The 23,848-nt window shown below is 35.7% G+C and overlaps 3 protein-coding genes and 1 pseudogene across 6 annotated transcripts; 2 read left to right on the top strand and 2 right to left on the bottom strand.

Moving 5' to 3' along the window:
• The first annotated feature begins 971 nt into the window (after positions 1–971).
• On the top strand, positions 972–5,270 carry LOC121214831 (inositol-tetrakisphosphate 1-kinase 3). Of its 3 annotated transcripts, none has more exons than XM_041089170.1 (10): positions 972–1,550; positions 2,761–2,842; positions 3,020–3,052; positions 3,670–3,790; positions 3,933–4,025; positions 4,119–4,238; positions 4,335–4,511; positions 4,599–4,654; positions 4,747–4,831; positions 4,970–5,270. In XM_041089170.1, exons 1-10 carry the CDS (start codon positions 1,420–1,422, stop codon positions 4,996–4,998), a joined length of 927 nt encoding a protein of 308 aa, XP_040945104.1. In that variant the 5' UTR covers positions 972–1,419; the 3' UTR covers positions 4,999–5,270. The 3 variants fall into 3 exon arrangements, with proteins under 3 accessions (XP_040945104.1, XP_040945103.1, XP_040945105.1); XM_041089169.1 differs by having other exon boundaries at positions 978–1,550; positions 4,931–5,270; XM_041089171.1 differs by lacking the exons at positions 972–1,550; positions 2,761–2,842 and having other exon boundaries at positions 3,047–3,242; positions 4,931–5,270.
• Positions 5,271–5,461: 191 nt separating this feature from the next.
• LOC121203444 (uncharacterized) lies at positions 5,462–8,932 on the bottom strand (annotated as a pseudogene).
• Positions 8,933–10,132: 1,200 nt separating this feature from the next.
• LOC121214830 (protein TIC 62, chloroplastic) lies at positions 10,133–16,410 on the bottom strand. 2 transcript variants are annotated; one of them, XM_041089167.1, is made up of 15 exons: positions 16,069–16,410; positions 14,709–14,826; positions 14,553–14,625; positions 14,427–14,466; positions 13,998–14,174; positions 13,567–13,648; positions 13,376–13,448; positions 13,167–13,277; positions 12,937–13,089; positions 12,318–12,451; positions 12,044–12,238; positions 11,426–11,611; positions 10,916–11,101; positions 10,509–10,595; positions 10,133–10,423 (listed from the first exon to the last, which is right to left on the bottom strand). In XM_041089167.1, the coding sequence occupies exons 1-14, from the start codon at positions 16,241–16,243 to the stop codon at positions 10,541–10,543; spliced, it is 1,758 nt and encodes a 585-aa protein (XP_040945101.1). In that variant the 5' UTR covers positions 16,244–16,410; the 3' UTR covers positions 10,133–10,423; positions 10,509–10,540. The 2 variants fall into 2 exon arrangements, with proteins under 2 accessions (XP_040945101.1, XP_040945102.1); XM_041089168.1 differs by having other exon boundaries at positions 14,729–14,826; positions 16,069–16,277.
• Positions 16,411–20,278: 3,868 nt separating this feature from the next.
• LOC121214829 (4-hydroxy-3-methylbut-2-enyl diphosphate reductase, chloroplastic) lies at positions 20,279–23,811 on the top strand. Its single transcript, XM_041089165.1, has 10 exons — positions 20,279–20,721; positions 20,806–21,002; positions 21,134–21,313; positions 21,584–21,715; positions 21,820–21,894; positions 21,985–22,090; positions 22,179–22,273; positions 22,443–22,628; positions 22,747–22,833; positions 23,501–23,811. Exons 1-10 carry the CDS (start codon positions 20,454–20,456, stop codon positions 23,564–23,566), a joined length of 1,392 nt encoding a protein of 463 aa, XP_040945099.1. The 5' UTR covers positions 20,279–20,453; the 3' UTR covers positions 23,567–23,811.
• The last annotated feature ends 37 nt before the right edge of the window (positions 23,812–23,848 follow it).

The raw sequence follows: 23,848 nt of genomic DNA, 5'->3' as shown, positions 1-23,848 counted from the left end.
TTGTGAAACAAACATTCTGTACTTGACCAAATAAATATCATAGGAGTTCTCCACAACACTAGGTTGTCATTGTGAAAGTCAAAGATTATCTTCAATTAAGGTGTAATCAAATATTAATATTTCCTCCATCTTAATCTTAATTGATTCAAAGGGTTAGGTTAGAGATTTACCCCCCTTTTCTTTATTTTGGTTTATTGTATTATATCTCTTTTTTTTTTACATGTTATTGTCACTTTAATATTAGAAAAATAAGTATTATAAGTAAAGTAATAAATATTCAATGGATAGGAAAAATAACAATGAATAATGATAAATTTTTAGATTTTACAATGGTCGACTAGTATCCTATAGAGATATGATAAAATATTAAAAAATATATTTAAAAAATACACTACATAGACACATAAACACATGTTAAAAAAAGACACGTGGTAATTTTTATATGTTAACAAATGTCCTATAGAGATATAATAAATATTTTATTAAATTTTGTTTCTAAGAGTTTTATTCCGAAAAAAGGCTTTAATATGGTATAAAAAATGGAACACAAAATAAAAATATATGAATGTGATAAATACAACTATAGTATGAATATATATATCTTGATAGAAGTATGGGTGTAGCTGTGACTCTCCACTTTGAAAGAATTGATGCTTTTTATTTGTTCCAAATTCCAAACCTAATATCCCACTTGAAAACAGAGTCAATGCCAACAATGGAATTGGTCAGAGTCAAGATAATCGTAAATTTCTGTAATCACCCTAAATTATTTTTCTGCAATATCCCAGTTTTTTAATCCATGCATGAATAAAAAGGAGCCTATTTGAAGATGGATCAAATTTTCCCAGAAATGAAATTCTTTTTATTTTTTTTAAAGATACTGAGATGTAAAATTTATAGTAATGGCAAGGGTAGAATGGGAAACAAGTGGTATTATTTAACTTTCCATACTATCCTCTGCATACTAACCGGTCCTCTCTCCTATATAATTAACAAAGACCAATGCTTGTTTGTGCACCAAATCCTAGTACCACAATTTTGTTTTCTTGTTATTTTGCTCAAATTGCACTTCTTTTCATTCAAAAATCCAATCTTGCTTCTGCAAAAACTGAATATTCCCTTCAAGAATCCAATACCCAATATTTTCTTCCTTGTATTTTTTTTTTTGGTTCTGAAAAGTCCCATTTCCGAGAGACATGTATGCATTTATTTGGGGAGAATTGTAAAGAGAAAGAAAGGGTTTAACAAAAACTTGATTCTTTGTTTATTTTTCATCTTTTTTTGGTGTCATTTCTTGTTGGAGAGCAATCTCCAGAGAAGGAAGTTGACCAAGGGAAGAAAAACCCAGAAACCAAAAAGAAAGAAGAAAATATACATCTTTGTTTTTTAGTGTATTTAAAAAAAGAAGAAGAAGTAGATATGAGGATAAAGGGGAAAAACTTTGATGGAGAAGGTGGGGAGGAAGAGGAACAGAAGCTTGTTGTTGGGTATGCTTTGACATTGAAGAAGAAAAAGAGTTTCTTGCAACCCGAGTTTGAGCGTTTGGCTTGGTATATTATTCATTACTCAAATATCCACTTCCCTTTCCATGTATATATATGTATATTTTATTTATGACTGTGTTTTTGTATGCATATAGATGTGAAGATTGGCTTTTAACAATTCTTGTTTGAGTTGTATGGTCTTGCTAGTATTGCGTTTGACTTTGGTTATGGCTACAGTGTGTCTGTGTGCGTGCGTGTATGTACATCCTTTTGTATGAACATGTATGCATAAATTATAAATTGAGCTTTTCTTTTATCTCCAGTTTTTTTTTTTTTTGTGGGGGGTGGTGGGCAGGGCGGGGAGCCGGGGAGGAGATATGTCATATGTAAGCACTGCTAAAATTGTGTGTGTGTGCAAAGGTGATCAATGCAAATCATGTTTTTTGCTTAACATAAAATGTCAATGTTCTGGTGGATCAAGAATCTTAGTGCCAATTGTATTGATTCTCTAGATAGGAATATTCCACCACGTATACCATTGGGACTAGCTGTTTGGAAGAAGTATAAAAGTCTTGCTCTATTTTTTGGTTAAAAGATCAAATTGGACCAAAACTATTGCATGCCACTTTCCCTTGTTGCAAGGAACTTTCTGCATGGTTTATTTCTGTTTATCAGATTCTCTTCAATCTTCATCTGAATAGCCTGCTATTTGATGTTCTGTTCTAATGCTTAGTTCATGCATTACATATATACATATATGATAAGGGGTGAGGGAAGGAGTTGTCCAGGGATTGTACCGGAATTAGGTGTCAACTGAAGACTTGAATCGAGGCAAGTCCTTTGCCACTACACTAGTGGCTTAGTTGATAGTTCGTGGATTATTATTGTCACTTGAAATGTGGTGCATTTAAATATAAAGAAAAAATATGGTGGACTCTCATAGCTTGACTTTCGAATCCTTTTATATTCTGTAATTTTGTTTATTCATGGTGGCAATTTTCCTGTCATGTTTGATTGCAGTATTCCTGATTTAAATCCGTAAAGAACATGGAAGGATTCAAATCTTTTAATTCTGAATTTTGTATAATAAGTACTACAAGAGCTTCTTTGGCCTTCAGTTATAATCTCTCATGTCGCATTGTATTGGACCTAACAAAAGAGAAATTATTTCTTGGGTGAATTATGAGTTAGAAAGGATGTTTTAGAGTTCTACAAGTTTCCAAGAGCTTTTAGACATTCAAGAATGATCATTAAAATATCTTTATGCTTGGTGCAGCAAAAAGGGGATATTATTTGTCGCCATTGATGTAAACCTACCGCTGTCAGACCAGGGTCCTTTTGACATTATTTTACACAAGGTTAGTGTGACTTCATATTGTCCCTATGAAATGGTTGAAGGAGTTTTATAGGTTTCCTTATCAACAATCATTCCCAATTCATTGGCGGATTATAGATTAATATTCTTAGTGTCTTTTCTTTTTATATTTATTGCTAATAATATTTTTAATGAACGATGGCTCTTATGCTTCTTCCAGTTGTTGGGGAAAGAGTGGAGCGATATTGTTGAGGTTTGTTCTGCCAAGATCATTCTTCATTTATTCATTTTGTATTAGAAAAGGAATTGAATGCAGTGTTGCATTTTCTTGAGTTACAACTGTTGCTATGAATTGATGCGATATGTTCCTGCTCGGAGATATGGAAGGGCTGTAACTGGTTCAACAGAAAATCCCCTTAACATCAAAACCTATCTTTTTTCTGGTATAATATGCTAAATTCTTGCTCTCCGCATCATGAATCTCATCTGATATTTGAAATCAGTATCTCAAGAATTGGAACAAAGTGAGGATTTTTCCTTTTTCTGATTCTTTATGCTAAGTCTTGTAAACATCAATGATGTGGTCAGAGAACATTGATTTGGCTTAATCATAACGAATCTTTCATAATAACAATAACAGGGCATGTGCCACTTTGCAAAGTTTAAGTAGCATTTGGGTGAACACATTTAGTTCATGTCGCCCAATGCACCGAGCTATTCAAAAACTAAGTTTTCATCAGAAGTACAGAACTTTGCCTTTGCCAATTTCAGATTCATGTTCCAAAAATAGAATTAAACATGATGGCTAGTTGAATATTTATTCTTTTTGGTATTTTTTCATTATGAAGCACTTGTTTTTTCTGTCTGAAGGACTATCGACAAACACATCCAGAAGTAACTGTTATTGATCCTCCATATGCGATACAACAACTACACAATCGCCAGTCAATGCTTCAGGATGTTGTTGATTTAAACTTATCAGACTTCCATGGTAATCATGGTGTCACTATATTGAACCCCAGAGATACTTTTTTACTTCCCCCCTCCCCTTAAAACTTTGTTGCTTGTAACTATAACAGTTGAAGGAAACACGATTGCTTGGTAACTTTTGCGATGGCTGTTCATTGTTGTAGGCAGAGTTGGTGTTCCAAAACAAATGGTTATCATGAAAGATCCGCTTTCCATCCCGGATGAAGTTGCTAAAGCTGGGCTGAAGTTACCCTTAGGTATCTTCCATTTCTATATATTTGTTTTTAGTGCTTTATCTATATATCTGTTTATCAACATATAATTATCCATGTTTTATTTCATCATTTCAGTTGCTAAACCACTAGTAGTGGATGGAAGTGCCAAGTCACACGAGCTGTTTCTTGCATGTGATTGGTCCTCTCTATCTGAACTTGAGCCTCCATTGGTCCTACAAGAGTTTGTGAATCATGGTATATTGTCACTATCGATAAATAAACCTCAGCATTTCCTTTGTACCCATCTTTTTTCTAAATATTTGAAAATAAACTATGTTTGTCACATCACAGATGGTATTCTTTTTAAAATTTATATCGTTGGGGATGCAATTAAGGTTGTAAGGCGGTTCTCTCTGGCCAATGTCAACAAATGTCGGCGTGCAAAAGTTCCTGGTATTTTTCCTTTTCCAAGGGTTTCATCGGCTGCTGCTTCTGCTGATGATGCAGATTTGGACCCCCGCATTGCTGGTAACTGATAAATATATGACATTCAGATTATGTGGATATAATTATAATTTCAGTTGTGTTTGCTCTAATCTATCATTTTTGTTGCAGAACTTCCTCCAAAGCCTTTGCTGGAGAGACTTTCAAAGGAGCTCCGTCACCGGCTGGCAAGTTATTTTTTCACCATATCAAGCTAGGGATGGAATTGTATAATTTTAATTAGTTCATGTAGTTTAATTATACTTTCTGTGCTTTACAGGGCCTTCGATTGTTCAATATAGATATGATCCGAGAGCATGGGACAAGAGACATCTTTTATGTGATTGACATTAACTACTTTCCTGGTAAGTGGATGGAGAACATTTCAAGCTCCTTACACTATCGAGCTTTTCTTTTATTAGAACGTCATTGGGTTAAAGAAGGTTTTTCATGTGCTCTTTCAGGGTATGGCAAAATGCCTGATTATGAGGTCATTTTTACAGATTTTCTACTGACTTTCAAGAAGAAATAGTACAGGGCTATCAGTTGTGAAGACTGAAGAGAGTATAGAAGGAAATATCGATTGATCTTAAAAGATGTTTCACGTAAAGTGTGGCTCGGAGTCTGGAAGAACTGACACAAAAACTGAAATTAGTTTAACTTCCATAATTACTGACTGGTATGAATGCCTTTGCTCAAGTCACTAAAGTATGGGTGGTTCATTACATTTTAGCCCTATAATACTTGTGATTGATTCTGTTCTAGAAACAAGATTACACAATGATATAAAAAATTTCTTTTTCATTTTGGCCCTTCAATTTCCTTTTTATGCTGCTGGATCCAAATGATTGAATTACAGGTTTCATGTTGTGTGGCATGAATTACTGGTATGAATGCCCTTTGCTCAAGTCACTAAAGTATGGGTGGTTCATTACATTTTAGCCCTACAGTACTTGTGATTGATTCTGTTCTAGAAACAAGATTACACAATGATATAAAAATTTCTTTTTCATTTTGGCCCTTCAATTTCCTTTGTATGCTGCTGGATCCAAATGATTGAATTACAGGTTTCATGTTATGTGTAGCATGAATTTTAGTGGACTATCTTTAAACCACACGCAGTTAATATGCATATCCACAACCAGACCCTAAGGAACTGTGAAGAAAAAAAGAATTGAAAGCTAGGAGTGCTATTCAAAGTTATGGAAAGAACAATGAATAACAGTACAATTAAGTCCTAATCTAATGTCTGCATCCAACAACAGTGGTTCATTCACATTAGAATTGCACAGTAGTGCAACTGTTACACACATAAGATGTAACTTGTCAATTGTCACGGAGATGTAACTTGGTTTCTGATTCTGCTGGAACGCCTAACTGGAGTAACTATCTCTTCTTCTACTCCTCCACCCTTCAAAATATAACCAGAAAGTGTAAGAAACAAAGTCTGATTATAGACAAGTAACAAAGGATAGCTATGATGTATGTACTTACATGCTTGCTAGGTCTCTTCTCTAATGTGGTAAAACTGCCGTAGGAAGGTGAACCTGTAGAGTGATCTGATGAAGCAAGAGATTCTCTCCTGTAAGTTTTTCTAGTCTTCCTTTCTTGGCTCTGATATTGATTTGATTCCTTGAGTCCTTTGTTGCTGTAAGAAGACGAGGTCCTCTCGTAGCTACTCATTTCTGATGGGCACAACTCGTTAGCTATATCTACTTCTGTCTCCCAATTCTTGGAGGGTATCTTTTCAAGGATTGTATCCTTGGAGCTAACTGACACTGGACTGTATTCCGATTTCTTGCATGGCGTGGGTTGTTCCATGGGCACTGAAGCATTTGGTGTGGAAGGCTTTCCTCTCTTTGTGTAGATGAAAGCTGAAGCTGCTAATAGACACAAGACAAGTAGAGAAAACCCCATCATATTATTATTTGTGAGAAATTGGTCTTCTTCTTGTCCATTAATCGTAAAATCTACAGCTTCAGAACTTTGAAAGTTGTTAGCCAAATCTTCGGTTTTGAGGTTCTCAGACTTTTCTTCTTCATGGAAGAAGGTTTCAGCGATGTTGTTCAAGCCATCACCCTGAGGTTCAGTGTCCACATTGTTCAAGCCATCATGTTGAATTACACTAGCCTGCGGTGAGATCACACTTTGCTGGTTTTCAGTGTCCACATTGCTCTGAAGTTCAGCTTGCATCTCAACAGCAAATTCAACACCCTTGCTCTCCTCTGTCTCTAAATGATCTAGTTCAATCATCTCAACCTCAATTCCTTGCTGTACTTCATCAGGTTCTTCTGAAACTAGTTCCGTGGTTTCAAAAGCTTCATTCTCTTGATCGTCTTGTTCATCATCTTCTTCGTCTACTGCATCATCTGCTTCAATCTCTCAGTAATGCTTGTTATCAAATAGTTCAGTTCCAGCATCTCTCTCACTTACAGGCTCCATTACACTGGGATCAAACTTTAGGTGCCCCTCAATCATACGATCTTCTATCAAATGACTCAAATTAGCATACTGGAAGGAACCCAGTTTGTGCACTTCTCTTGAACTGGAAACGATGTCGGAAATGTAAGACAAGAAGCTAGCTGACCAGTGTTGTAGATTTTGAGTGATACGATCAAGATTGGCTTTTGCAAACTCTCTAACTTCCGGCGGCACCTGAAAATTTGATAGGCTTATTTCTTCCATTCCATTAGTAAAGGCCGGAGACTTAACCACTAGAACTGAAAAGCAAGCAAAACACAGAAACAGAAGCAAAGTAATGAACTTTGATCCGGTTGAAAAACGTGATTTTAACGTTCTGTTAGCCTTCAAGCTCTGGTTTGGTTCATTACGCCCCTCTTCTTCTCCTTCATTCACCGTTTCCTCTGAAGAAATCTCCTCCAAATCTCTTTGCAAACCTTCTGTCAGTGTTTCTGCAGTAACATCAGTGTCTGAATGGCTTTCAGATGCAAAGAGTTCATCGAGCTGCTGGCTGTCTCTTTCCCGATAAAGCTCAATTCGAGGATTTGGTCTATAGTGAAGAAACTGAGGCCTTGGAGAAAGGTAGTTGGTTTTAGGGTCATAAGGAAGCACCAATGGATCAGAATCAAGTGGTGCCAAAACAGGACAAGAAGGTGAGATTGAAGCTCTAGGACTAATCTTGAAGCTGGGATCCACATTAACTGAATCCTTTTCTTCTGCAACAGTCTTCGGAACCGAATCAGAATTGTTTACGGACTCCTTGTGATCAAATTCTGCCTTGCTTTTCAAAGGTTCCTCCTGTTCATGAGTCAAACCCCATGGAGTTGGTTCGGTATCAGCAAATGGCACCTTCTGGTTTAAGCTAATCTCTGGGGTTGACTCAGTATCTTCAATGATTATGCTTTTATCAGAAAAGGAAACCTTCTTCTGGTTCGAACCAATCTCCTGTGTTGACTCAATATCTTCCGTGATAACGCTTCTAACATCAGAGAATGAGACCTTCTTCTGCTTCAGAGCAACCTCCGGCGTTGTTGCACCGTTATCTTCCATGCTTAGGCTCTTTACATCAGAGAACGAAACAGAAGATCGAGCTGGCTCATTTCTCTCAACCAAGATTTGCTTTCTTGGTGATGCATTGATCTTTGAAGCAGCAGAGATTGTTGGTGACATGAAATTCTTCGCACCCTTCGAAAGAGCAGGCGATTTGACTCTTGTCGGTTTGAGATTCTGGTCCCCACTGTTTTCCTTGTCGGGATCACGCAAAGAAGCTACACTTTCCCGGCCAGTGGAATGTCTTCGAGGAAAACCTGGAAGTATAAGAACACAACTCTCACTGTTTGTTTCCTGGGAAAATTTACATTACAACTTATCTAACCATGATACTAAACATGCAGAACTAAAAAAAACTATAAAAATACAAATTAAGAAACCAAACTTTAATTCCTTTAAAACCCAGACTAGATTCAACAACATAATAATGCCCACAATTTCCTTTTTAGTTTCAAACCTAAAATTCTTAAAGCAAAAAGAAAACAGAAAATTATATCTTTAAAAGGCAAGAAAAAAGAAATTAGAACCTGAAGGACTGTTAGCCGGAGTTTTTGGGTTAAATGCTTTGCGATTAGTGATGACAGATGGCTTAGTAAAAGGATTTCCACTGAAACTTCTTCTCATAGGATCGTGGGTTTCAGCTTTTTTCAAATTAGGGTTCATTTTACATGAAGAAGAAGAAATCTTGGGTGGTGATGCCATGATGGGTTTTGATTCAATTCAATGGGAATTTGTGTTTTTAGAAAGAAAAGAAAATAGAGAAAGTCGTTGAAGCAAGAATGTTAAAGATTGTGAAGGTCAATATGGTGCTCGAGTTTTGCATGAAAATTACGTAACGGCTAGTTTCCTTTTTTGAAAAAAAAAAGTTGGGATTGGGATTTTGACCGTTAGGATAAGGGGAAAAAAACGGCTATATGGTCTTGACTTTTTGCTTTGAATTAAATAAGTTGAAAGAAATCCCGAAATATTTTTTTTTGTTTTTTTTTACTATCTTTGAATTTGTATTTATTTATTATATTTTCTATTTAAAATAAAAGTTTGCCTTATGTTAAAAAACTTATTTTTATATAAATTAAATAATAGGGATTTATTTGGATAAAATTAAATATTACAAAAATATAAATTTGTTTTTTTGGAAAGTCTAAGGTTGTTTAATGCTTTTTTTAAAAATTAATTTAGCTAATAAGAAAATAATTAAGAGTCATGCTCCTCTAGCTTCTTTTTTCCTCCTCCTTCCAAGCGCCATTGGTTGACCCAATAGATTCAAATGTCTCAACCAACAATACCTCTTAATTCATTTTTTTTTTCTTTTTGCATATTACATGACTAAATTTAGTTAACAATGTCTATAAAAGGATACAAGTTCAAGTGCGTTGAAGCACATTATTCTTTTATTTAAGAATTAAAAGGACATTATAGATAATTCTAAACATTATATAAAAAAAATTACGAGGAGCTATCCGACAAGCTTCTTAATCGGGAGATATTCTTTCAAAACTTTTCTCTCCACAAAGCTCAAATCTCCACTCCCAATTCTTCCTTTTGTCCTAATACATAACAACAGTCATGGTAAAAACTTTCAAGGTTTAATGCCAACCATGACCTCTATGGCCACACAGCTTGAGTTTGTAGATCTAGATCTCATAAACATTAAGAAGCAAATGCCAACTTTGCATCCAGACAAGATGCCCCAACATTATCATGGCTCCTTAATACTAGTGTACTGAAGAAATTTGTATGGAATGGACACAGATTCTACTAAATTAAATACATCAAACTCATCTTTTACACATGATAACACCTTTTATGCACCATCTATTAAGCAAAATCTTATTTTTGTTCCACAATTTTGTTAACAAAATTTAAAGTTCATTGAATGATGCATATGGCTACTGCTTGTTGGTTCTGTTCTTTCTAAAGAGAATTTTTTTTTTCACTCTCCCAAAACACAGTATTCCCCTATCAAAGATGCAATATCGCCATTTCATACAGTTTCTACTCTCAAACCAGCATCTGGACTCTAATTATCTTTCTCAAACAGAGAGAAATCAGGAAATAGCAAGTGAGGTGCATCATGCAATGTGTGTATCATGTTGTTTTCTCAGTGTTTAAGCTGCCTCGAAAAGAAAAAAGTGGGTTAAGGAAAAGGAAAATGGTTGATGTTAGAAAGTATCTAACTCGAGACATCCTTATATAAAATACATTCGAACCAAATCGTGCTTATTGTGCTTTACTATGTTTCAGAAGCATCAGTTCAAATGTATCAAACAATCTCGAAAATTATTGACAGGGGAAAGGAACAAATGCATATACATACACATATATAGTCACAATCTCAGGCTCTCAGCATCATATAACAAGAAATTTCCATAAAATACTGCCGCAGGTTAAATTGCTAGCTTGCTTCACATAACTAGAGTGGTGAGGTCCAATTTGCTTTCATGGTTCTGTTACAATCATATACTGATCATTACTTCCATGCAACTAAATTTCCTCAAGAAACACAAAATGTCAAGGAATTTGGACTTGTACCTTCTTGGACTTGACTGGTAGTTTTGTTCTCTTTAAGATTTCTTTGGGGATGGTATTGGCGATGTTGGAGGCTTCAAGTCCTCATACCTGGTAATTTATATGAGAAGATTATGCAACAGAGTCCCACAGCTCCAGATTTTGTAAACTAGCAGGTCTAGTATACATGCAGAAAATATATATGCAGGCGTGTGTGTTCATGCATCAAGAAACGCAAATCACAAAGAAGGATAGGTATATATGTATGTGTGTGTGTGTGTGAAGATTTGATGACCACGATTGAGATTGGAGTGGTGTAATGCATATTTCCAGTATAGAAAATTACCTTAATGGCATTGTTATGAAGTCATTGGATTCATGAAATCATATTTAAACAAATGAGAAACAAAGAATAAAACCAGGGAACTCACATTGCAAAAGGAGAAAGTGGTCTTGGTGTTGGTTTGGTATTATGCTGTTCATCACTTGGTTTATCTGCTATAGAAGATTGAGCTGTGCTATTTCCTGATAATGTAGCACCTTCGGACCCACTATCCACTGGTGCAGTAGTCGGTGCTCTAGGAGATGGCGTTGAAGGAGGCTTAAGATCAGCATACCTGAAAATGTCAGAGGGCTACAATGAATGGAATGGAAAGAATAAAATGGCTGCACAAAAAATCAAACCGAAACTGAATTGGGAAGGTTGTTCAACAAGTGTATACGTATGCATGCATGATGTCCTTGCACCAAGAAACTCAAATCACAAAGAATGCCACTTATATTTATATGAGAAGGTTCTACGATTAGGATTGATTTTTGAAGTGGTTATTATGCATATTTCTACTATAGAAAAATACTTTCTTGGCATTGTTATGAAGTAAAGAATTCATAAAATTATATTTCAACAAAAGAGAAAGAAAGAAGAAAACCAGGGAACTCACATAGCAAAAGGAGAAAGTGGTCTTGGTGTTGGTTTTGTATCAGGCTGTTCATCACCTGGTTTATCAGCTATCGGAGATTGAGCTGTGCTGTTTCCTGACAATGTATCACCTTCGGACCCACTGTCTGCTGGTGCAGTTGTTGGTGCTCTAGGAGATGGTGATGTAGGGGGCTTAAGATCGGCATATCTGAAACAGTTGGAGGGCTATAATGAATGGTACGGAGAAACTAAATGGCCAAACAAGAAATCAAACCAAGATTAAAACTGGAAGGTTGTTCAAAAAGGTAAAAAGTGAATACAAAGTCACCATAATATTAAAGATAAGTGAATAAAAGATCACAATATATACATGTTATTATTATATTGAAGCAAATCAAAGAAACAGACTAAAGTGTTTAACTGCTTAATTCTTATCATATAATTTGATAAGGCACTAGGCAAAAAACCTACTACACGATAAAAATGTTATGTTGTGATAGTTATACTTTGCGGCATGGCAGAAAATAGAGGAAATGGGATCAATATAAATGAGGAGAAAAACTGTAATGTTTTTATTTTGAAGAAGAATAAGGAGAATCAGCCAAAGAAGGACAACCCCAAAATACAGTAGCAAACTTACGCATAATAGGGAGAACGACTAGTTGACTGCTTGGATGAATCCTTCTCAATGATGTCAGTAGCCACAGCTGCTGGCACACTGTTTCCTTCAGTGGAAGTTGAGACATTTTCTGCTGGTGCAGAGGCACTGGAACTTACTTCTTTGGGCCCACCTGGTGTTGGACTAGGAGAGCTAGGTGGCTTCAAGTCGTCATAGCTATCAAAATCAATCAGCTCTTATCTTTAATACTTGATATGAAGGCATAACTCAGCTACTATTGAATAGATTGGCTTACACTGTGTAGGGAGACAGTGGCTCTGTTTCCAGAACTTTTGCCTGTGCAGGCTCCTTTTCAGTAGGGGTAGTTGGTTTCTCGGTTACAATGCTCCTAGCAGGTGCTGGATCAGGCTTAGTGGGAGTATCATATTCCTGTTTAGATCAGGGCAGAAAGTTAATTGGACACTAAGGTTGTTTGTGTAGCTGAATGATCAACAGATATTTATCGGTACACTGACTTCTTCCTTACAAGTCACAACCATTGCATGTTACAAATCATTTCCTAAACCATGACAGCATTTAAAAATGACCCTCGGATCCACCCTGCCTGTTGAGCCACCACGCTAACATGGCTAGCCCTCATATGAACTATTGATCACCTGCTCTTCATAGAGATGAGAGACTAAACGAGAAAAGATCATTTCTACTTCAGGAACATCACACTTTCTTTATCAAACAATTTAAGCAATTTCTCATAGGAAAGATGCAGTATAGTCATGTCTTAGACGATGGAAAGGCTCAAAATCTCAAAGAATGTTTTATGTACGCTTCATGAGCTCAAGCTCTGCCACTCAGTTTCTCAATTGTGTTACATGTTCACAGAAAAGAGCCAAGTCTCTTCTGCACACTAACAGTACCTTAGGAGAGGAAATGTCAGCACGCTGAGATGGTATCTTCGCAAGAAGTTCCTCCATAGGTCTCAATGGAGCAGTTGTTTCAGCAACAACTTCTACCACCTTACAGTATGAAAGGCTTCGGTTTTTGGCCATGCAGGCCATCAGTTCAGCCACCTTCAATTCATTGATATTGTGAGAAACACTTAAAAAGTTGCAAAATGAAATTCAACGTTAAAAGTTTGTATATACACCTGAAGATTTGACACCAGGCCACCAAATAAAGTGTCTTCAGTGGATAGGGTGATATTATGAGTTTCCTTGAAAGTATCAGTGGGGCGCTCCATTCCTCCTGGTCTGACTATCTGAACAGGAACTTCAAGATGAGTAACCAAATCCAGATAAGATTCCTCTCTACAGCTTGTGATCTACTAAAATTGCAGGTATTTCTAAATGCACTTACAGTGTAAGGAAGACCACTTGCAATGAGTGCTTCTTCTGCCTTTCTCTTCCAGATGAGGACCCCCCAAAACAAACTTAGATGCGAAAAAGATAAAATGAAAACACTAAATCTTTGTTCCAATCTATTGCAAAATAAAGAATATATATGGGGTCAAAATTTTATGCAAGAAAACCTTAAAAGAAGGGACTCACTTGAGAATAGCTGCAGGAAATCCGACTTTATTTGTTCCCAAAGATGAAACCAAAATAAAGTGGTTAACCTTCACAGCGGTGGCTGCTCATCAGGCAAAAAAAGTTCAAGTTTCAGCATACAGAGTGTAAAGAGGACAATATTGTCCAAATACAGAGGAAATTAACTCATCAAATAAGAAGTCTAGGACCCAAAATTTCATTTCTCTCATTTAATCTTTAAGCACCACCTTTATTAATTTAGCAAGTTTTAAGTATTCCTTGAGTTTTATAAAATATAAAATAAATAATGCACAGATGCCCTTGAATTATTACAGCAAGTTGTCCACCTCTCTCTTTTCAGGAAAAGAAGAAGAAAAAACATGTAATTGCTGCAATTGCTACAGGGCAGATGCGAACTAACAGATATGCCAGTGGTTCTCCATTTTGTTTACCTGCATCAATAAGATTCTTCGTGGCTTGGTAGTCGATCCGATATGGTCCTGTAATATCAAAAATTTCCTTCTCACTGGCACCAATGCAGCATATGACTACTGATGCATTGCCTATGGCTGGTGCAATTGTATCTTGTTTCTCCAAGTCACATTCCACAATTTCAAGCTTTTCTACAGCTGGTCTAAAGAACAAAGATTGCCTGTTACTAGCTATGACATCATTATTGCGATATTATAAGTTTGGGTATACTTTCCATCAGGTGAGATTCTCTCAAGGTGGATGATACAGATGGAATGATTGGAAAGGAAAGTGGAATGGAGAGTAAGTATAATATTATCCTTTCATATATTTTGAATCATAGTTTTATCCAATGTTGAGAATGATAAAGTATAAGAAGAAACCAATTCCCTAGGCTCTCTTGTCCTTACGTGTAGTTCCTTCAGGATCAAGCTTCAACTGCTTGACACTCTGCATTAAAATTTCTCTTCAAATACAAGCATAACTTGGACCTAGAAACAATAAAAGATTAATACATTAACAAGTACAACAGATACCTGCACAAGAGTTTCCGCTTTCTGAGCACTCCTAACTCCAGCTCTAACTCGAAAACCAAGTTTCAAAAGCTCCCTGAAGAGTCATGAGCTTAGCACATACTAGGAACTGCATTTCCAGTTGTTAAATTTCAAGTGAAGCTGCCAGTGAGTTTTAACCTGACTGTTCGAGAGCCTACCCTGCCAGTTGCACCAGCAACAAAAGCAAGATCCTCATCTTTTGAATCTGCTTTGTTTGAGATTGTTCCAGCCGTCTCTGAGCTGATTTTTGTTGTTTCTAGCAATAAAAATGTATGATAATGATCATATGGCAGTAAACACATGTCAGGTGGGATAAACAAACTGCTAAAGCAATAATGCAAAATAAACCACATTTCTGCAACTATATCTGATTTACCAACCACTAAACAGTCATATGGAACAAGTCTATATACAAGGACAGCTTCAGTTCTACAATACATAAATGGTTTAACTGGGACAATTCTACTGAAAAGCCTATTTCATTTGGCTACAAGAAAAGGGAAAAAAAATATTAGAGAACTTTAATTCTTTGAAATGCATCTTATTAAATCTTGAAATAAGCGAAGGACGGATGGCATTAAGTCAATATCAAATACTCTTATAGTCTACTCTAGATATTAATTTGACACTGAAATACCAACTTGGACATTAATTGGGGAAAAGCACCATGTAGGCTCCTATACTAAGAATCAGATTGCATTTCACCCCTCTACTCAAAAAAAGGACAAATTAGTCCCTGTATGCTAGATCAAAAAGCAAATTGATCCTTTTTGTTAAAGATTTCATCCATTTGTACTATTAAAAACTGGTGTGGCTGACAGAATAACCAAATAGTGATATTTAGCATGTCACGTGTACCTCATGCTGGCGTCCAGTAACTAATTTTTATAGTAGAAATGGATAGAATTTTTAATAGAAGGACCAATTTGCTCTTTGATCTAATGTACAAGGACTAGTTTGCCCATTTTGTGAGTAGAGGGGCAAAATGCAATCTGACTACTACTACAATAGCTTCCATGTTACTTTTACCACACTAGTTGTCAACAGCAAGATCAATCATCAGTAGCCCTGATTACCAGAAAGAGGAAACGAATTGGACTAAAATCTGGCATTTCCGTATAAAAGGACAGCACAAGCTATAGACACAATTGTTTACATATGCCACTGTAGATGTTGTTTTCTAGTCTGCATTGTTACAAGAGTAAATCCTTGATAACTTAATTGCAATTTTTTTTCAATGACACAAGGACTTTAGTCATTGCCAATTAGGGTAACTTTAAATTCCTATGATTCAAACAGCTACATGTTCATCCCTGTGACTAAGGTTTTTGCATGACAAAGTGAAATTGGTCATATCTTACCAAAAATTTCACAAGCATAAAATGTCAAAAAAAAGACTACATGTTAACAGCTGAATCAAATTCAAAGGACAAACCATTTGATATAAACCCTAAAGAAAATAGCCAACAAAAATGGGAAATTTTCAAACTTCAATTACCTGAGGCTTGAGCTCTGAAATCAAAGAATTTGAGCTTTCTACCATGTGGGTATTTTTTACAAGTGGGAAGCTTGAGAATTCGACCATATCCAAGGGGTTTCTCAATGAATCCACTTCTGGACAGAGATAAAGGTACTGTTGTAATGGCTGGTGACTGTAGGGAGCAACTCTCCATTATTGAAGCCAAAAAATAAAAATAAAAATAAAAATAGAAGAAAATCAGGATCAAGCTATTTTCTTTATTGGCAATTGAGGCACCTGCTGCCACACCATGTTGATATGATGGGTCCCTAAGGATTGTGAGCTGGCTGCTTCTCCTACTGCCACCATTGCCAAACAATATACATACTTGATTTCTTTTATCTTTTCTTTTTATGGTTCCAAAAATTTAATGCTTTTTTTTATTACAAAAGAATTATGCCCATGAAAAATTGAATTATTTTTTCTTTTTCTTTTTCATTAAGTTTAATTATATATATATGTGTAGGAAAATACAATAAGTCCAGTGGATATCAAACTACACGAAATGATCCAGCCTACAAAGTACACAAAATTTATTATGTTTGAAATTATTGGGGTTAATTTCACCAAACACCTCCAAATTTTGTTCATATTTTAAATTCATTTTTGAATTTTAAATTTTGTAATTGAGTTCTCAAAATATTAATATCATATCAATTACGTCCTTCCACTATGCTAATTGTGAATTTGTTGTAAAAAAATAAATTATTAATACTTGTGCAATTATCACATAGATAACTTAAATTTATCGTGTTAAAAAAATAATATTATTAAAATAAAAAATTACACATGTTTACAATTTAGTTACATACTATAAATATATTCTATGTCATATTTAAACTAATAGGGAGGGAGCAAGCGAGGCCCTAACCTTCATAATATAAAAAAATTATGCTTTTAGCCCCTAATTTATAAAATTTTAAGTAAATAAGTTGTGAAATTATAGTTTGCCCTCTTCCAAAATGATATACTTTTGATTTTGTCCTTCTAAAACCTATAAACATACATGTCAATACAATGGTGAAATTGTATTTTAACTCTCACAAAAATATATTATTGAATTATATCAAGGTGGCTACACTAAATCGTTGGACATAATCACGGATGGATTCATTTGCTCCCCGACGGATGGTTATCAAATAAGCTGGGGATTGCTGGAGCATCTTGTTGGCTAAGAAGCGACTCATGAATTGTCCTACTAGCTAGTCAAAAGAGTGGATGGACCCCAGAGGCAATGGTAGGTACCACTATTGAGCTGTTTGCAAGAAGGTCATGGAGAAAGCCTTGCACTTGACCCCATTGGATGCTCTTAGTATGTTCATATGATTGGTATACCGGGCTAGATGGTCTTTCGAGTCCCCTGAACCATTGTATACAAATTTTGGAAATTTGAAAGAAACTGAAATGTGGTTATCAAGGACTTTAGGAGCTAACGACTCATTAGAGTAATTCTAGATAAATTCGTCTGTTTTCACTCTTTTTACTTATTGCATCAATTTCACCATGAAAGCTCTGAGTTGCTCTTCTATAAAGACATTGTTATTACCCTAAGAATGTTGGGAGGCTATTGGAAGGTCCGCATTGTTCCTGCGAAGGTCACATGGTTTATTGTGCTCGCGGTTTTTGCAAAGGGCAGATTGTGCTTCATCTTATTGGCAAGCTCAATTCTTTTGCTTGAGAACCTCCCACGCGACTTTCAACTCAACAATTAGTTGTTCATTCTGAGCGTTCCTTTGATTAAGGATACACAATTATTCATGTTGTTCTTTAAATAAGTGTTCTTGCTGAGAGAACAGCTCTTCCAAATGTCTCGGTTTCTCCTGAGTTTCTGAGTCATGAGGCTAGGGGCCAGAAGCTTGTTGATGAGAACCCTGGTTTATTGGGGTAGGAGTTACAGTTGAGAGAGGTGTGTGGCTGTGAAGCAAGTTATGGCTTGCTGCAAACAATGGCTACTTGATCCAAAGGCCCAAGAGGAGGCACACCAAGTGGTGGCTAATGTTTTGTGGCTGCTAAGGGAGCTGTTAAGTATGATTCCGATTTCAGTCAAATTTGAAAAATAATCTTCTAGTTAAACTCTGTTTATTCGTTTCAGTCAAACACTGATTAGTTTAAATTATTTTATTATTATTTGACATATGAATTTAGCCTATAAATAGGCTCTTTTACAACCTTAGAAAATACACCCATTAGATATTAGAACTCATAACATATTTAGAGAATTTTGTGTTTACGTTTTGAGGGTTATTTGTTTTTTGGGTTTTCCGGGTTTAGTTTTTATCTCCATCTTTTTGTACTATTCGTTTCTTTTGCCATTATAGTAAAATTACCTTTGCCCGTGGTTTTTTATCTTCTTTGGAGGAGTTTTTTCACGTTAAATTTGTGTGTTCAATTTCTCAATTTCTTCTGCTATTTTTACTTATTTCTTGCTTAATCGGGTCAATCTCTAACAGGAACAATTCCAGTTGGTGCAATAGAGGTGATAAAGTTACGGCCTAAGGGAATGCTCAGGGCTTTTACTAGTTATTCCAAAGTGAGGAGGAGGGCATGTACGTACTATAAAAAGGTTCTTGCGGGGATAGAAGAAATTACCTGAGTAGAGTTTAAGTCGGAAGAAGCTCTTGAACTAGGTAAGATAGGTGTGCTGGGTGGAGTAAAGGAGTTGATTTGGTTAGCTAAGTCATTGGTCTGATTGGTTGGGTCTATGGGAATGTCACTTTGAGATTGTGAAGCCATGTTCTCTGAGCTCACCGCATCAATTGTTGATACAAAGATACAACAAGGAAAATGTATGGATGAGAGAATGATGGTTGTTGCGAAGGCCGATTCACCCAGTCAGGGCAGAGAGTCAAAGGTTACAAAAAGGATGAATAGGAGAGTGTGAAGACTAGGTGCTAAAAGTAAGTTGGTGGGGTGTAGGCTTGGTATCCTTGAGGAGTTGATTCCCTCTTCATTATTTCAGGAGGTATTTAACGTGTTGAATTTGTCATCTAGACATCATCACATAACACATGGATGGATGCCTTCGATGGGACGAGCATGTTTGTGATGAGATAGATTTTTTCATTCATTTTGACTTGATGGTATAGAGTGGTCAAACCCACGTGGTGTTTGGTAACCAATGACATCACGTTCTTAACGGAAGCTTGAAGGTTGGCATACCCGATGGCTTGCACTTGTCTGGATGGTTGTGCCGTAGGACTTGTGGATGACTTCCCCCAGTTCGCTGTCAACTGGCTTGCTGCTCAAGTGTCCTCTCGGCTTGCCACGTGTCCTTATACAGATAGGGGTATGACACACTAGTGTAAGTGGATCCTTCCCCAAACTTAAAAAAAAAAGTTATACACATGTTAATAATTTAGTTACATGTTATAAATATATTCAATGTCTAAGCTCAAGAGCGAAGAGATGGGTAGTGGGAGCCTTGGACCCCTTAAAATGAAGAATTGTGCTTTTAGCTCTTAAAATGGTAAAATTATATTTTGGCCTCTCAAAAAATGATAAAATTTTTTATTTAATGCTTTTGAAAGCTATAAATATATTTATGTCAATACAATGGTAAAAATAAATTTTAGCTCTCATAAAAATGTATAACTTAATGTTGACCCCCCAATTTTTTTGCTTCGTCCCTGTGTAATATGGTATTAAATGCTTAATCTAATGACTAGGCTCATAGAATAACTTGATTAATACGATATTGATATTTTAAATATTCAATCAAAATGTTTTGAAATTTAAGGACCAAATTAAAATTTAAACAATAATGGAAGGATATATGTGGAATTATTTTTTTAAATTACTTTTGGTAGTTATTGTTCGATAGGCATCAAGAGAACCAAAACTATCAATCCTTATACATAAAAGTATATTGACTTATTTTACTCTCTAGCTTTATAAAATAAGTTATTTTAATTCTTCATTTAATTTTTTATTTTTTTAGTCTTTAAACTTTCGTTCTTCGTCAAATCACCTTAAAATATAAGAAAAAAATTGCGCTTGTTAACTTTACTAATATGACATACACGTGCCTGTTACGTTAATAATTAATTAATTTTTAATATTTAAAAAAATTCAAAAAATTATTTTAAAATATTAAAAAATATTTTAATAAAAGAGATAGAAAAATTAAATTTATGGTTAAAATATATTTTTTTTTTAAAGCTGAAGTTTAAAATAATTGATTATGCGCAGCTAAAACGACAAAAATATTGTCCGAGGAGCGAAAAGACCGAAGAGCTGCATCATCATTCACAGTTTCACACTCGTCCAAGGATAAAATGCGCGCTCCACTAACAACCTCACAGATTTCTGTCCACTCCCTCCGCTAACGTGCGCCCATCTCCTCCTACCCCCTCTCTCTTTTTCCAATGGCGACTACTCTGCAACTATGTCGTTTCTGCATCCGCACCGATTCTGATAATTTTGGTGGAAGATTCGGCTCTATTCCTTCCCGGCGGAAGCCGATCTCCGTCCGATGCTCCGGCGATTCAGATTCGTCCTCTTCCGTTGCCGTGGATCCCGATAACTTCGATGCAAAGTCTTTCCGGCGTAACTTGACGAGGAGCAAGAATTATAATCGGAAAGGTTTCGGACACAAAGAGGAAACGCTCGAGCTCATGAATAGAGAGTACACTAGTAAGTTTTGCTCCGTACAAAACGAAACAATTTATTTAATTTGAATTTTATTTAAATTTGGTCCTTTTTCCCCAAAAATATCAGGTGATATTATAAAGAAATTGAAGGAAAATGGAAACGAGTATACATGGGGAAGTGTAACAGTAAAATTAGCAGAAGCTTACGGATTTTGCTGGGGAGTTGAAAGAGCTGTTCAAATTGCTTATGAAGCAAGAAAACAGTTTCCAGATGAAAGAATTTGGATTACCAATGAAATTATCCATAACCCAACTGTTAATAAGGTCTGTTCTTTTCTCTATTACTTGTAACTTTTACGCGGTTTATATGATATAATGATAAAAAGTTACCAAAGAATTAGTGGGTTGTTAGTTTCTTTGCATCAAGGTTTTTATATATATATATATATATGCAGCGATTAGAGGAGATGGAAGTTAAAAATATTCCTATCGAGGAAGGGAAGAAACGGTTTGATGTAGTGGATAAGAAGGATGTCGTGGTTTTGCCTGCTTTTGGAGCTGCAGTTGATGAGATGTTGGTTTTGAATGACAAAAATGTGCAAATTGTTGATACAACTTGTCCTTGGGTAACTAAGGTATCTTCTGCCATAATTTTTTTCTGTCATAACAATTAATTCCTTGCAATCTATGTTATCCGGTCCGGACACTTCATTTTCTGTAAAGTATCTGTGTCTTACACGGATTCAGACATGCAAATATATTGAAACATTTAGCAAATTTGAGTATATACAGCATGTGATATTCACACTACTCCGGGTAAAATAGTTTGCAATTCTTCAATTTTTCTTGTTTGCAGCTTTCGGCATTCAGAAATCTCTTTTGAAACTGAAATTATTTCTATGTAGGTATGGAACGTAGTAGAGAAGCACAAGAAAGGAGACTTTACTTCAATCATACATGGTAAATATGCTCATGAGGAGACAATTGCAACTGCATCTTTTGCTGGAACTTATATCATTGTGAAGGACATGACTGAGGTATGTCCTAAAGTGACTAAGCATTCTGTTTTCTTGTTTTGGCTTGTCCTTTTGTATTTTATTAAATTAAACTTGTTTGTTTTCGTGCTCTCTGATTTTTGAAGGCGATGTATGTTTGTGATTACATTCTTGGAGGTGAACTTAATGGATCTAGCTCCACCAAAGAAGCTTTTATGGAGGTCTAATCTTTGTTTCTTATTTTATTCATATGCAAAATGTACCGAGCATTCTGCAAATATGTAGATGATGGTTGGCTTTTCCATTTGCAGAAATTTAAGAATGCTACTTCAGAGGGATTTGATCCAGAACGTGACCTGGTAAAAGTTGGCATTGCAAATCAAACTACAATGCTGAAGGGAGAGACAGAGGAAATTGGTTAGTAGCACTTTTACGCTTATTTATATATATATCACTTCTTGCAAGGAATTGCTACTTGAGACACAGATTACATTTTGGTTAACAGGAAGATTAGTTGAGAGGACAATGATGCAAAAATATGGAGTGCAAAATGTCACTGATCACTTCTTAAGCTTTAACACAATTTGTGATGCAACACAAGTAAGTTGAATGTCTGTGATGGTTCGGTTTTTTCCATAAATTTGTGATGCGTTTTCTTCTGGAAGGCTTTACAGCACAGGCTGGTTCTTCTTGCGTTCTTCCCCTCAACTGATTGCATACCAATTTTTGTGTTAATACTGAATTAAAGCTCATTTGTTGTCTTTTTCAGGAGCGACAAGATGCAATGTATAAGTTGGTTGATGAAGACCTGGATCTTATGTTAGTTGTCGGTGGGTGGAATTCAAGCAACACCTCACACCTTCAAGAAATTTCAGAGGACTGTGGGATTCCCTCATATTGGATAGACAGTGAGAAGAGAATAGGTCCGGGAAACAGAATAGCTCACAAATTGAAAGTAAGTTTGAGTGCAAAGGAATCTAGTTCTTGATCAACTTCTAATTTTGTCAGCCTAGAAAAACGTATTCTCATTGCTACTTTTTATTTTTAATTATGTGAATGCTGTATTATACCAGCATGGGGAGCTGGTTGAGACAGAAAACTGGCTACCAGAGGGTCCAATCACCATTGGTGTTACATCTGGTGCCTCCACACCAGATAAGGTAATTCTCTTTCATGTGGAATTTCATATTTCTACAATTTGGTTTACTTTTAATTTGTTTGTTTGGACTCTCTTTTGTCTTTCATGTAGTCTATTCTAAATCCTTGGTTGACATAGGATAGAAAAGGGAAGAGGATGGAAAATGGAGGTTGAAAAAATGAGGAAAAAATTATTTTCATTAGTGCTAGGTAGGAAGGGGAAAAAGTTTAAAGGGGAAAATAATAGGAAAAATGATCATTTTTCACTCTTATTTACAAAAATAGATCATTTCATATTGAAAAGATGGGGGAAGAGAAAATAAGGGTGGCTAAGTCAAATGTTGCATGCTTTCAAGAATGTTATTAATTATTTAGATTTATTTGTAAAATGATATAATTTTCGTTATTTTTGCTTTTGCTTTTTGACTTTACCAAACAATTTATGTTTAAAAAATCCTCCTAAGATTTCACCTTCTCTACCACACAGTAATAATAATTATCACCTGGTAAAAAGCCCTAGGGATCATTAGCAGTATTGACTTCACAGTTTGCAACTTTTTGGTTGTAGCTAATGCAGGGTTTATCATACTATACTAGTTCTATTAACTTTATATTATATGTTTCTGTTAATAACACTACTATGTGTATACTATCCAAATTAATATATATATGTCTATTTGGATTAACCAGGTTGTCGAAGATGCCCTAATCAAGGTGTTTGACATAAAACGCGAAGAAGCCTTGCAAGTAGCATAAGTATAGGTTCACACGGGTGCATCAGCCAACGATGGGGGGCTCACAGGAGGATCCGACAGTGTAATCGCATATACCTACCCTTGAATTATAGTGTTGTATGTAACTATGTAGCATGAAATGTTTGATATATAGGGATCAATGTAAGCTCACAGTCTCATACCCTCCCAGGGAGAACGGTAGTGTATCAAATCAGTATTTTATGTTAAAGACATGCATGGAGCTAATAATTCTCCTATTTACTCTCATCTTTCCAGCACTATCTGTTACATGAATATTTCAGCT

Source organism: Gossypium hirsutum, chromosome D02 (assembly GCF_007990345.1).
Source record: "Gossypium hirsutum isolate 1008001.06 chromosome D02, Gossypium_hirsutum_v2.1, whole genome shotgun sequence".
Classification (NCBI taxonomy): domain Eukaryota; kingdom Viridiplantae; phylum Streptophyta; class Magnoliopsida; order Malvales; family Malvaceae; genus Gossypium; species Gossypium hirsutum.
Note: the sequence above shows the minus strand (reverse complement) of the source record. Positions and strands in the feature narration are given on the sequence as shown.

Bases quoted from the DNA above. Each gene is read 5' to 3' on its own strand.
- LOC121214831 (XM_041089169.1), top strand. From the start codon at position 1,420: ATGAGGATAAAGGGGAAAAACTTTGATGGAGAAGGTGGGGAGGAAGAG. The intron at 3,791-3,932 runs GTAATCATGGTG...TCATTGTTGTAG, and splicing joins AAACTTATCAGACTTCCATG to GCAGAGTTGGTGTTCCAAAA. The intron at 4,512-4,598 runs GTAACTGATAAA...TTTTTGTTGCAG, and splicing joins TTTGGACCCCCGCATTGCTG to AACTTCCTCCAAAGCCTTTG.
- LOC121214830 (XM_041089167.1), bottom strand. From the start codon at position 16,243: ATGGAGAGTTGCTCCCTACAGTCACCAGCCATTACAACAGTACCTTTA. The intron at 14,626-14,708 runs GTTAAAACTCAC...ATGACTCTTCAG, and splicing joins GTAGGCTCTCGAACAGTCAG to GGAGCTTTTGAAACTTGGTT. The intron at 13,449-13,566 runs GTGAGTCCCTTC...TTCGCATCTAAG, and splicing joins TTTCCTGCAGCTATTCTCAA to TTTGTTTTGGGGGGTCCTCA.
- LOC121214829 (XM_041089165.1), top strand. From the start codon at position 20,454: ATGGCGACTACTCTGCAACTATGTCGTTTCTGCATCCGCACCGATTCT. The intron at 21,314-21,583 runs GTATCTTCTGCC...ATTTCTATGTAG, and splicing joins CTTGTCCTTGGGTAACTAAG to GTATGGAACGTAGTAGAGAA. The intron at 21,895-21,984 runs GTCTAATCTTTG...TTCCATTTGCAG, and splicing joins CCAAAGAAGCTTTTATGGAG to AAATTTAAGAATGCTACTTC.